Source organism: Limulus polyphemus, unplaced genomic scaffold, assembly GCF_000517525.1.
Source record: "Limulus polyphemus unplaced genomic scaffold, Limulus_polyphemus-2.1.2 Scaffold632, whole genome shotgun sequence".
NCBI classification, from domain to species: domain Eukaryota; kingdom Metazoa; phylum Arthropoda; class Merostomata; order Xiphosura; family Limulidae; genus Limulus; species Limulus polyphemus.
Window position 1 is genome coordinate 143,602 of NW_013666242.1, and position 14,548 is coordinate 158,149.

The window sequence follows — 14,548 nt, forward strand, 5'->3', positions numbered from 1 at the left end:
TTAAAAAAAATGACTGAAATTATTAAGGGAAGATGAAAATCAGAGGACTGTTTAACGCATCTCGTTCCTTAAAAAAAATGACTGAAATTATTAAGGGAAGATGAAAATCAGAGGACTGTTTAACGCATCTTGTTCCTTAAAAGAAATGACTGAAATTATTAAAGGAAGATGAACATCAAAGGACTGTTTAAAGCATTTCGTTCCTTAAAAAAAAATGACTGAAATTATTAAGGGAAGATGAAAATCAGAGGAAAAAAAAATTCGCATTTAGTTACAATAAAATTTCTGGACACTATAACTAATGTAATATATCAGTTTCAAATTGTAATTCGAAGACCCCCAAAAAAATCATTGTCATTATAATAATTTTGATGATAATGATGAAGATATGATGTCAAATTTCTTCTAATGACGACGTTTCAATTAGTTTCGCGTATTTTTTTTAAGTTTTGTCTTTAAAACATTTTTCAACTTATCTGAATGTCAATAAAAATCGATAATTTTGTAATTCACTTTATAATAGAACCCAGTGGACATTAGAACTAAGATATACGTTTAAAATGACTAAATAATCGATTTAGCCCCCAGAGTTTTATTAACAAACACACGTCTTTGATATTAGAACGTATAGATATGACCGAATTTAAAAGAAATAAGCTTTCCGATATTTCTTTCATTATAGGTGTCCTTTTTCATTTTTATCAGTTTGAAAAGGAAACAGTTCATTGTCACTCCCATAACTCATTACTATTTCAGAAATTTGAAAAGGCAAGAGACAGAGAGACTCCCTAACATTTTCACTAGTTACATATTCTGTTTTTCCTTTTATTTCAATTTCAACAAGTATTCACTCTTCTTATACTTTTGACACACAAACGAAGGTCATAGTTTGTATCCATATATCTACCAAACTATTTTATTTGGAAACTTGTTGATATATTCTGTCCCCATTGCATGAATCTAACGCCATATTTGAGTGTTAAACAAGTCCTACAACCCCTCATGTTTCCAACTAGTCATGAGGCCGCTGTGGAACTAACACTAACAACTTTAGTAGCAAGAATTTCAAACTAATCGTATTATTTAATTTGTACCGCATTCTTAAGAAATTGTCTACAGAGGAAGTAAATATTGCTCTTTCTTACGTCAACCGTGATTCCTTCTAACGGGAAGTAAAGTTGCTTAGGTTCATCACGAGGTACAAATCTGAAGAACTCCATATCGTCTCGATACCATTTGACAGAATAAAGCTTTTCTCCTTCCAGGTCATAAGAACAAGTCAATCGAACTTCTCGGCCTCGTGGTACAGTCTGGGGAACGTCGAGGGACAAGATCTTTAAGGAAGAGGAAACTAGAAATAGAGAAGTTAATGTGCAATATGAATGGAAAGAAGAAGGTTTGAAAATGTAAGATTTAATATACAGCATCAATAAGAAGATGGAGCTCCAAAAATAGATATGAGTTATATGGAAAAATAATGCTAAAATAGAAAAAATAATATTGAAAATAAATTGAAAAATAATATAAGCACATGAATGTTAATTTTCAACATAAAAGTTAGTATCCATAGTAAATAAAGATATGGGATCTGGAGCAGGAAAATTAATATCTTAGATTAATAAAAACAGAATCCGGTAGATGAAAAGTTAACATCCAAAATGAATAAATAATAGGATCTGAAAGCAGAAAAGTTAATAATCACCAGGAATAAAAAATGGAATCCTGTATAGAAGGAAAGTTAACATTCAACATGAATCAATAAAAAACTGGACAGTTTATATCCAAGAAGGGTAAAAAAAAAGTAGAAAAGTAAAGCTAATATATCTATATAACATTGCTGAGAAAAATATTAGAAAAACGAAATGTTAATACTTAATGTGAATAGAAAAAGTGTAAAAACTAAAGTTATATTACATCATGATGTATGTTATAAATAAGAAGAAAATCCTTAAAAACGAAAATGTATGTTGAAAGAAACAGTGTGCAAAAACAGAGAGATGATCGAAGAGCTATCAAAATGTTTACCAGTTATTCTTGAAAACTAAATATATAACCCACATGTTTGAATGATGTGTAGGGTAAGAATATTTGGTCTGATAAACAGTACGTAACCTAATTTTGGTATCATTTAGCGTCCTAAATGTTGTTCAATAAAAATATCCTTAGTTGCAACATTTAAACTTCTCACAAAAGGAATTTGCTTGGACATCACGATACAATTTTAATCCATCAATGAAATAATCTATTAGAAAAAACAAACTGCCTTTCAATGAAAGATATATTGGAACATTTAGAAATATGTAATGTCACCATAAAATATTATTGCTTTTTGTTGGTGAGTGAGAGCTATAACAACATACACGTATTAAACTAATCAAATAATTTCACAGCATTTGTGGTTGTTGTTTGTATTATGCTGTGCCAAGTTTTTCACAACACACACGTATTAAACGAATTAAATAATTTCACAGTTTTTATGGTCGTTGTTTGTATTATACCAAGTTTTTCACAACACACACGTATTACCCTAATTAAATAATTTCACAGTTTTTATGGTCGTTGTTTGTATTATACCAAGTTTTTCACAACACACACGTATTAAACTAATTAAATAATTTCACAGTATTTGTGGTGGTTGTTTATATTATACTGTGCCAAATTTTTCACAACACATACACATTAAACTAATTAAATAATTTCACAGTATTTGTGGTTGCTTATATTATACTGTGCCAAGTTTTTCACAACACACACGTATTAAACTATTTAAATAATTTCACAGCATTTGTGGTGGTTGTATGTATTATACTGTGCCAAGTTTTTCACAACAAACACGTATTAAACTAATTAAATAATTTCACAGTATTTGTGGTGGTTGTTTATATTATACTGTGCCAAGTTTTTCACAACACACACGCATTAAACTAATTAAATAATTTCCCAGTATTTATGGTGGTTGTTTGTATTATGCCAAGTTTTTCAAAGCGAAACGAAATGGCTCCTATACGACTGCACGTTAAGTGAATACCTTGAATAGAAAGATTGGTAAATTTCTAAGCTATTAAACACTGAGTTAATTATCTAGTTATTCTACTAAAGAAAAACCTTAAGAAATACATGTAATAGAAAACCTTCTTTTGGTGAGCTGCTATGAATCTTAAGAAGATAGCGAGCTAATATAACTTCATTTATGGCTACCATTTTAATCATATTAAATTAACATGAACTGCTCATACCACAAACCACTGTAACGTATATTTTCTTGGAAAAGATAATTACATTTATAATTCAAATGTAAATAACTTGTTTGGGTTATTAATAGAATGTTTTCCATTAACGATATTTTCCTAACCGAATATGGATATTTATGTAGAAACCAAATAAAATAAAAATCAAATTCATTAGCATTTTATTTCTATTGTGGATTCTTCATTTCCTTCAAATACCTAATTTCGTTTAATCTGACTACAATTTATCAAAATATCATTTTGTTTTCCTTTTCTATCATTATCTTATTTCTCAGATTTTTATCCCCAATACGTATTTTATTCTCGTTTCCAGCTAAAATTTTCTGTTCTTTTTTTTATACATGGATTTCGAAGAAACCTAACAGAGAAAAATAATACAATAACATTTGTCTTTGTTATCTTCGTCTGTAAATCTCCCTTTATTTCAACAATGTTTCAGAAGATGAAACTCCTTTTCACATCCTATACTATCTATTGACAAGCCGTTTTGTTGCAGTTATTGACAAGGTCGTTTGTTTGATTCTAGGCTAGTTTGTTTTAAGCTTTTTGAAGACAACTATGATACCAATGTAATTCTTTCTCATAAGGGGAAACAGTGATCATCATATGTTTCATGGGCACTAACGAGACAATAAAAAACTTAAACTTTATTGAAAATATTTCGACCACCACAATAAAGATGTTACTTTTATTGTATTTCTTTTTTAGTAAAGTAAAGTAGTTATTTCAAAAACCCTAGAAATACTAAACAAAAAACAAAATAAAAAACATACAGTTTCCGTTTGAACCACCCATGTTTTCCTCAGGTATTGAGTTGTTTCGGTTAACTCTTCGACTGATCTAATGCACTTCATAAAAACTTTGGTTTGGTTTGAAATTCGCACAAGCTACAAGAAGACTATCTGCGTTAGCCGGCCCTAATTTAGTAGTGATAGACCGCCAACTCTAGAGTTACTAATTTACTAACGAATAGTGGGATTTACCGTCACATTATAACTCCCCCACATCTAAAAGGATGAACATGTTCGGCGGTAGTGATAGACTATAGGGAAGGTAGCTAGTCAACACCACACACCGCCAACTGTAGGGCTATTCTTTTAACAACGAATAGTGGGAACGACCGTCACATAGTAACGCCCCCACAGTTGAAAGGGCGACGGAAATTCGAACCTGCGAGCCGAGTGGCCATAGCCACCAAGCCATGCCAGGCTTATTTACTGTTAGGACTAAAATGATCATGATAAACAAATTGCCTGTGTACAGTCTTTAGATCACGTGGTAATACAATTTATTTATTACCTCTCTGCTCGGCATCGAACCCGGAATCTCTAATAGATCAGTTGAGTTAAAAGATTAAAACACTAGCAGTTGTTAGTAAAGCATTTTTTTAACATTTCACCTACCACGTGCTTTCCCCCTTTCACAAACTAGGTCTATCTCAGATGAATGTGACGGCCACTAGCTGAGCGCTAATTTTTCTGTGGGAATTTTATTTAATATTCCACGGACTCGAAATCTTTCGCTAAAAAAAAACAAACATTTTAACGATTAAGAAAACTACTTTCTCTTATAGACACGCGACTTAGTTTACTGGTATTTCTGTGGTAGTCCAGTTTGCGTGTCTTCTGCAAACAGGACTAAACTCGAGACATCTTACAGTCCGGGCAAATGCTTTACAAGCTAAGCCAAAGAGCTCACTCAGTAGATATCCCTAGTTAACCACTCAAACTACCTCATGAAACATGAAAAGTAAGAAAGAAAAAAAATGTACAAAAAACATGGTGGAGGAAATCTAACATTATTTTAGATTTAAATAAATGTGTTAGCAGCAAGTAACGAGAGAGCTAACAATGGTAACAAGAGAGCTAACCATTTCTCGTTTACGTAGGTTGAAGAAAACGTAATAAAACTTCGCGATGCATCCCCCCAATCGTTCAGCGGTAAGCCTGAAAGCTCACAACGCTAAAATCTGGGTTTCGATACCCGTTATGGATACAGCACAGATAGCTCTTGTGCAGATTTGCTCTTAACTACAAACAAATAAAATTAAAGTTATGCCATAGCGCCATAAAGTTCCCCAGTCGCGCGAAACGTGTGACAAAAATAAGAGAAGTTAACCAGTCATAAAGTAGTAAAAATAGCGGGAAGTTAACCAGTCATAATAGAAAAATTCTGAATATTATTAAAGAGCTCCTTAATGAGGTATAACTACTAGAGAATAGTTATTTTAATTTAAAAAATCCACCATTAATCACAGGATTGATAGCATGAAGGGCAAGAATAAAAATTCATAAAAAAACACCATTAAACACAGGATTGATAACATGAAGGATAAAATTAAAAAGTAATTTAAAAAACATATTATTAAACACAGGATTGCTAGCATGAAGGGTAAGATTTTAAATTAATAAAACAAAAATTACCATTAAACACTCTTCATGCTATCAATCCTGTGTTTAATGGTACTTTTGTTTTATTAACTTTTAATCTTACCATTCATGCTATCAATCCTTTGGTTAATGGTGGTTTTGTTTTATTAACTTTTAATCTTACCATTCATGCTATCAATCCTGTTGGTAGTTTTGTTTTATTAATTTTTAATCTTACCCTTCATGCTATCAATTATTTAAAACAGGATTGATAGCATGAATGGTAAGATTAAAAGTTAATAAAACAAAACCACCATTAACCAAAGGATTGATAGCATGAATGGTAAGATTAAAAGTTAATAAAACAAAAGTACCATTAAACACAGGATTGATAGCATGAAGAGTAATTGATAGCATGAAGGGTAAGATTAAAAATTAATAAAACAAAACTACCATTAAACACAGGATTGATAGCATGAAGAGTAATTGATAGCATGACTGGTAAGATTAAAAATTAATAAAACAAAAGTACCATTAAACACAGGATTGATAGCATGAAGAGTAATTGATAGCATGAAAGGTAAGATTAAAAATTAATAAAACAAAATTACCATTAAACACAGGATTGATAGCATGGAGGGTGAGATTAAAAATTAATAAAAAAAAACACCATTAAACACAGGATTGAAAACATGAAGGGTTAGATTAAAAATTAATTAAAAAAAAACACCATTAAACGCAGTATTGATAACATGAAGGGTAAGATTAAAAATGAATGAATGAAACAAAACCACCATTAAACACAGGATTAATAGCATGAAGGGTAAGATTAAACAGGTTAAAGTAAAATTAAAAGATCAAATAAATAATGAAACAATTAAGAAAGTTTCATGTCATTTTTCTTTTCCATATGTTCCACCATATTAGTTGATCAAATCATACCAAATAGACACATTGCTACCTAGTGTTTAAAGGCCCAGAAATACGAATGTGGTTAGTTGTTCATTTGGTGACAGCGTAAAAACAGAACAAATTTACAAAATGTTTTTTTTTTCATCCACCGTATTAAGAGCTGTAATATCTAATATATCCATACCGAGGCTATTATTAGGTTTGAGCCCAAGTTTCGTATGACTTTCGGAATGGTTGAAGATTAGATCATCATTACTAATGAAAGATCAGTGCAAGCACAAAAAATATATTTTTTCTTTCACTGGTTATTAATGGTTATTTGACCTATCAGCAGAGACCTTAGATTAGACAACTATCTCGCTGTATTCAAGATGGATTACTCAGAGAAAAATAAGCGTATCAGTCTGGTGAAATCCATTGACTGAATTATACGACAAATTCCTTCTTCCGCCCACAAACTAGTTCCAATATGATATATTTTGTATCACTGTACTACAAGTAAATGCATGACTAATGTGAAATTTTAACTAAATTTGCATTTTGTATTTATGGCAAAGCCACTAAAACTATCTGCCAGCGTCCCTAATTATGAAATACTGACCAGAGGGGAAGGCAGCCAGTCAGCAGCACCATACCACCTACCATCCATGCTAAGGGATTGACTGTCATTCTTATAACGCACTCACAGCTTAAAGTGCGGAAATTATTAATCTATTCAAAATGTTACAAGCGCTGCATCAAACCCCTATTGTGAGTAGTTTTATTTTCATCCAAAGTATGATAATTCTGTAAAACAAAAATCACAATTAAGATTTATAGGAAGTAATAAAAACTTTCACCCCTAGACTTTAAGGTAAAGGTTGCTTCAAACACATTTTCAAGACTTAACGAAATGTATTTTTTTTTTAACCACAACGCAAATTATAGTGGTACGTTTGTTTGTTTCTATTTAAGCTCAAAGCTACACATTGGGCTCTTTGTGTTCTGCCCACGGTGAGTATCAAAACCCAGGTTCTAGCGGTATAAATCCGCAGACACGTCGCTTTACCACTGAGGGCTATAGTGTTCAGAAAATGAATTTCCAAAGCATTTATAATTTAAAAAAATCGATCTTTTTGTATCTGACCAGGAATTACTGTAGAACATAAAATAATTCGTGTTTGTTTTTATATATTCGGATTTATCAAGTTAGTTTAATAATAGTGTATGAGCTCTTACATGTTTTAAACCAGATAATAGCAATAACTTGAAAATAACTGCAATTAATATATTTAAAGTTCAATGTTAGGTTGCGCTTTAATGAATTTACAATAGCTTTAGTTAAGCCAAAAGAACTGTTTCAAAATTCTTTTTACTTTACAGACAGTTGGTAAATGAAACTATTCTTTGACATATCTCCGTGCTTCCTTATATTTATTGCAAACACAAAATTTAAGAAAGAAAATTTCCTAATTTACAAAATAAAATACGTATTAATACTCTGAAATTTGTTTTCCTTAAAGAGTACTAAGAATATTAATATAACAAAACAAAAATATGCCTTTTCACAGCTAAATGAGCTGATCGTGAGCTACAGGTAAAAATTACCCAAACTGTGATCCCGAAAATTCATTGTTGGTATCCTGTTGCCGCAAAAACGCGCTTCACACTTTTGAGCTATGGGTACTATAGGAGTGGCAGTCAAATCCCACTATTCGGTCATACAAGAGTAGTACAAGCAATTTTCATCACTAGCTGCCACCCCTGAAACTTAGCAACGACACATCTCACCTCTAAACACGATACACACCCTGAAAGATAATGTTTAATCATATATATATATATATATCTTGATCTTTCTTACAGCTTCGGGCACTGGCAAGGTAGAATATTCAGCGCCCTGTCAGAGAAAGTGGGGTTTCTCAGAGTACTCCCGTTTCCCCTCACATCAAAATTCGCACAGGGCATCGGATCTAAAAATCCCCACCCTCTTGAAAAAAACCATTCACTTAGTAAAGGCCAACAATTTTTACAAGTAATTTTTTAAGGAATGTTCATAACAAAATGAACTCCAGAAAAATTTCCTATATTTAAAAAATTACCTAAAGTCAGAAACAAATGTGATTATGCTTAATCGGAACTTGTGTGTTTGGTCCAACCTCTCATCTTCATCTCAAAGAATCATTGACCAGTTTCATCCTCAACTCTAGCGCTACATTATCGCCACAGCCATAATCTTTTGCTACACTTCTCATCTTCTTTTCTTTAACGTTGAATCTTGTTTGTAGCTCCTGACTGGAACGTAATTCGCTGCTTTTCCGGACAGCTGGAGGCAACAAGGCGCGTGAAAATTATTTAATTATCAGTTTAAAGGACATGAGTATATTTCTTTATAAAGTCCTTACCAATTGGCCACGAAGTGGAGTGAAGAGAAACAGAAGTTTCTGACCGTCCCTGGTTATTTTTCAAACCCCTTCGGGACCTGAAAGATACTTAACCAAAATAACCACCACAGATTGGATGGATGGAAAATCAACACATGTAAAATATACACAAGTTGCTTCATGAACTGTAACTACGTGGTGAAACTCCAAAATCGCTTTCATATAACATACTCAACCCCGATTTAGAATTTATTCAATATACTATTAAACTTTTAAAGTGAATGGCATATATTAATACAAGGTGTATGTGTAAGTTTGTGAGTTTGTTTGTCCATGAACTACTCCCATAGTTTGGGAACTAGCAGGACAAAACTTGGCATACAGGGTCAGGGTGGCTCGAAGGTATCCTTATTTGTATGACGTAGTCTTCTACCCTTATTTATTTGGGGTATCAAAGGAAGCTAAAACGTTCCCAGAAAATCGCCCAGTCATGGTGAGGTCTAAGAATAGGTTTGTATGGTCGCTTAGCTCGATTGTGGCATCTCGTTTTGCGTTTAGTGCTCCCTTCAGGATCCCATGGGTACCATTTTTGAAACTGTGTTCATACCAACACTCATAAACTAGTAGGACCAAACTTGGCACACGTGCTCAGGTACCATTGGACAGGTACTCTGATAGGCTTTTTTGGTGAGGTCACGTACCACTCTTAGGGTAGCTACAGAACTAATTAGGGATAATAGAGGAGCTTAATCAGTACATTGAAGCCTTTGTGAAATAGATTGAGCTCTTGAACCCCACAGCAGAGAGTAGATATATTATGTTAGTCCTTCATAAATCAGGATCTTATTGACTTAGAATGATACGAATAATTATGTATTAGTATTTTCTATTTACTTCTGAGCAGTATACACTATTTTATGTTAATATATTGTCTGTTTAAAGAAAAGCCACATTGGGCTATCTACTGTGCACACCGTGGGGAATCTAACCCCGGATTTTAGCGTTGCAATACTGTAGACTAATTGTTGTCCAACGGGGGACTTATGCAAATATAGATTTATAAACATATGCTTGTAAAATATTATGTAAAGTATTATGTACTACTCCCCATAATGTAGCTAACCTACTTGACCATGGGTTGACTTTCTCAGTTTCCATATAAACCCTTAGAGTAGTGATGATATTCATAACCTGGATTTTGTGTAGGTTAAGCCATGTTGTGAGCCTTTAATTGGCTTTCTTTTTTTTCTCTTCTTTTTTTTTTGCTTCCAACTATATTTTCATCACATTTGCTGCGTGTTTAGAATCATTGTCTTGCTTTAAGAACAATTTCTGCCCAACAACACTTTATCTTAGGAAATAGTATGACAGTAATATGCTTGTACCTGTTAGCAGTCAGGATGCCATCAGTTTTGTATAGGTCACCAACACCATTGGCTGGAATATAGCTCACACCTGTATTGGTCCCAGTGGGCTTGATGTAGATATTGTACATTGACCATAATATTGTTCTCTTCTGTGACGTTTAACAAACTGTTATGGATTGTCGCCAAACATTTTGAATTTGTATTTAACTGTAAATAACATCTTCTTTCAGCTTTCCTCCCATTGTTTGAAGCATAATGCCCATTTCAGCCTTTTGATTTGATTATATCTTCTAAGTATTTGTTTTTAAGCTACGCAGTCATTGAGGTCATTTCATGTTAATGAATATTTTTCTGTTAAGAAGGCTTACATTCACACCTGTACTGACAGCTAGGTCGTTGACAAGATTGTTGTGTATTACTTAAAGAGCATACCTTAAGTTAATTGATATCACTTTTAGAGAGCTTGGACTTTCAACTTTGACTTCTATTACGAATAAATCTAGTTTTATGTATCTTCTTCATAGGTTTTGTAGAGCTCCTACTAAAACATCAACTTTCACTTCATTCGTCGCACAGAATAATATTTATTTCTTATCTCTCAGGTGACATTCAAAACATTCCAAAGTGGTTCATTTTTTACCAGATCAGTGACATTGTGTATTATCATGTTAAAACATATGTGGTCCTTCCACATATATACTTGCATCAATGCATACAGTGGAATATTTTCCAGAATTTCACAATATAAGGTGGTTCTCTTGTCTATTGCCAGTCAACAACGAAGAAACAGGCTTATATCGTGAAATATTCCCCACCATACTTTATGATTTGAATGACACACTCATGTTCAAGTCATTTTTCAAATTACTCTCAAACCAGGACTTGTTTGTCTATAGCAAACAATGAGAAATAATATTCATTACCTTTTACATTACGCTTTAGTCTGATTTTTAACTTTCAGAAGTGACTCTCGCATTCACAACTGTGCTCGGCTTATGAGTGCAGCCCGTCCATGAAATCTAGCAGAGGCAAATGCACAGTCCAGAACTCTAGTAATCAGTTAACCAGATACATTATAAGGGATAATCCAATGCTGTCAAAATGAGATTTAAAGAAAAGTTTTTTTCTACTGTATTTTTTAAAAAAGACTATATAAAAACAAACCTACTGAAATCTTACAAAGTTGCGGGCATATATTTGTACCTGAAGTGTGTTATTAGTTCCATTTTCAACGCTTCATATCATAAATACGGTAGTACTTATAGTAGGAATTGGTCAGGTGTGCAATACAAATTAAAATCTCAAACACACTGTAAATAGCAAATAAACTGTAAATAAACAAAACTTTATAAGCACTTCACACATACACACACACACTGTTAAGTAGTAAACAAACCAACTGCAGAGTAACAAGTTACCAAAGCACTTGAGAAAGCCTGTAAAGTAAAAACAAAAATGTCAAAAATTTGTCAATCTGACTGACTGACTAATGTTGTTGAAAAGGCATCGCTCTCTCATGCCTTCACCTTATGCAAATCTAAATGCACACGTATAATTGAATTACGCTACCTTGGATAAAGCATTTTTCTTAGTTTCACTTATAACCTTGGTAATAATAACTAATAACAATAACCATTTTACACACTACTAACAAGCTAACAAAACAGTAGTAGCCATATTCTATGATTATGTGAATCTGTGAATCGCCAAGTAACAACCCGCCCTCATATCACCTGTTATTTATGTGAACGAGCCATGTGATCAGCCTTCAGCTGTATCAGCTACATAAAACAACAACGAATCCCAAATAACGGTGGCACTTGAAATTATTTTAGGTTTGTTTGTTTGATTTAAGCACAAAGCTATACAAAGGGCTATCTGTGCTCTGCCCACCACGGGTATAGTCTCGGTTTCTAGCATTGTAAGTCTCTAGACTGAAGAGCAATCTTTTAGGTAGGACTAGAGTAAATTAATCTATAAGAACTTTATTTTCCCTTTTTAATCGCTATATTTTTGTGTGCTAGCAATATTAAGCATGAGGCGCGCATATGCCTGATTCGATTTTATTACTCATCAGGATTCCTACCAGCCTACCCTCAAATTGAAATTCTTTTAGGCACGATTAGCGTAAGTTAAGCTATAAAACCTTGGGGGTGTTTAAAATAATCAACCAAAAGGGTTTGACCTCCTGAGTCGAAAACTTTAATTAGATCTCAAATTGGTCAAGAGATACCGGAGCTTTGTGTTAATATTTTGTACGTGAAAAAAAGAAAAACTTAGAGCCATTATGCTGTGGCTAAAAACGTGGGCTATATATATATATATATACTCTAGATCAAGGTTCTAACTATGATCTAACCTTTGAAAGCGAAGTTTTCATTTCTATACATCTGACTCGAGGATTCTGTGTTGGACAAAGCAATTTTATCATTGCAGTCTGTGCCTAAGACGTGAGTCTCCTACGTGAGGACGAATGCTACCACTGCCGAAGTCTGACACGACTTTGCACAAGCACTTTGGATTTAAAAGAAGAGCTATAAGTTGGATGATTTACCTTTGCATTGTTTTGAAACTAAGTGTGACCTATTGACATCTAAATTTGTACTTGAAACAGTACAATGTTTAGTATGCCTTTCCAGGAAACAAAACGAGAGAAAAAGAGAAAATCTTATGTTGATAACTGAAAATTCTTTGTCCCAGTAAAAGAATATTACCTATATAAGCTAGGAACAGTAATGTTGATTATGCAAAACAATCCTTAGCCATTAATACAATCAAAGAAAAGGCTGCCATCATGGCTAGATGGAAGAAAAAGTATAGCAAAGATAACAGCAAAATCCAGGAAATGTCGAGAGATAGCTTTAGGAAAAGCTGCAAGAAAGATAGGAATAGAGCCCAATCACTCTCGAGACTTAGCACCAAAAAAAAAAAATACAAGAAGGACAGGCCTAAAGTCCAGTCACTCCCGAGACTTAGTACCATCAACAACAAAAGCAATGAAACAAATGCAAAAAAAATTGGGAATAAAAAATTAGAAAGTAGGAGTGAGAGCATCAAAAAGTATGGAAACAAGGTAGAAACTGGCGGGATAACATTACAATACTTGGTGGTTTTTTATACTTGCAGTATAAAAGTGGATGTGGCCATCGTTTTGCCTATTCCTACTCCTTGTTTTACTTTGAAATTTGATTCAATTATAGACTTTGATTGAGTTCTATCAGAAGCGCATCCTTTCTAAGTACTAAATAAATTTAAAATTTTCAAAAATCAGTGGTTTTGGTACCATTCTTTTTGCCCACCCCTTAGCAGTCAGGTAGTTATAATGTCTCCCATAAGCAAAGTATGATTACTAGAGCTTTCTATCCCACTTCCGACATCAAACAACCCCCCTTAAGATATTGTGCATTTTTGTTAGGCTCACATAATTTGATTACATATATGCATCTGTATTTGGTTGCTGAAACTAAGTTTACAACAGGGAAATTTAGCTATATACACCTTTCATTTGGTTTGAACAGTTACCAAGTTACAAAAAGCACATGAATGGGTGAATCAATGGCCACACCCATTATGAGGTTGCACTGTGTCAAAAACCACCAAGTGGTGTAATATTATCCCGCCCATTCCTACTTCCGATTTTTTAAATTTAAATAATAATACTTCTGGGCATCAGCAACCCAGCAAAATTACTAAGACTGCAATTCTCGCAATAAAAGTAGTACCATAATAACTAAAACAAATAAATGATTTTAAATATATGTCAAAATTAACACAAAATTCTACCTTTGTTTGTAATTCTATTAGGTCGTCAAGAAATTAATGTCGCGTTTTGGAATACTTTCATTAACCACTTCCCCAAAACGTACATCACGTATAATAGTTAGATGAACTGCCTAAACGTCACGTTAGTGTAGCCTCTATAATGTGTAAAGTTTAGTATACTCTAATTCCTTATAGTGATGGCACTCGACGAGACACACATTCGGTATGTAATGCTCTTTGAATACAAGAAGGGAAACAACGCCTCTGTAACCACAAATAATATCAAATAATAATAAGAAGTATACAGAAATGTTTTGAACGTTCGTAAATGTCAACGATGGTTCAGCAAATTTTTTACAGGTGACTTTAGCCTTAAAAACTGTGATGGCAGAAGCTGGCATGTTGGAATTGATATTGATGCTCTGAAGACGCTTGTTGAGTCTAGCCCAAGGCAACACACTCGTGAAATGGCCATGAAATTGGAATACGTAAAAATTTAAGGAATATGGGAAAACTCTATAAAGAAG

The 14,548-nt window shown here is 33.3% G+C and overlaps 1 protein-coding gene across 1 annotated transcript in view; it reads right to left on the reverse strand.

Annotated features, from left to right (window-relative positions):
- Nucleotides 1–14,548, reverse strand: part of LOC106459583 — a 58,757-nt gene that overhangs the window by 11,890 nt on the left and 32,319 nt on the right. The window contains exon 2 of the mRNA XM_022386097.1: nucleotides 1,146–1,351. Within this exon, the coding sequence (XP_022241805.1) occupies nucleotides 1,146–1,351 (206 nt within the window). The remainder of the gene's footprint in view (nucleotides 1–1,145; nucleotides 1,352–14,548) is intronic.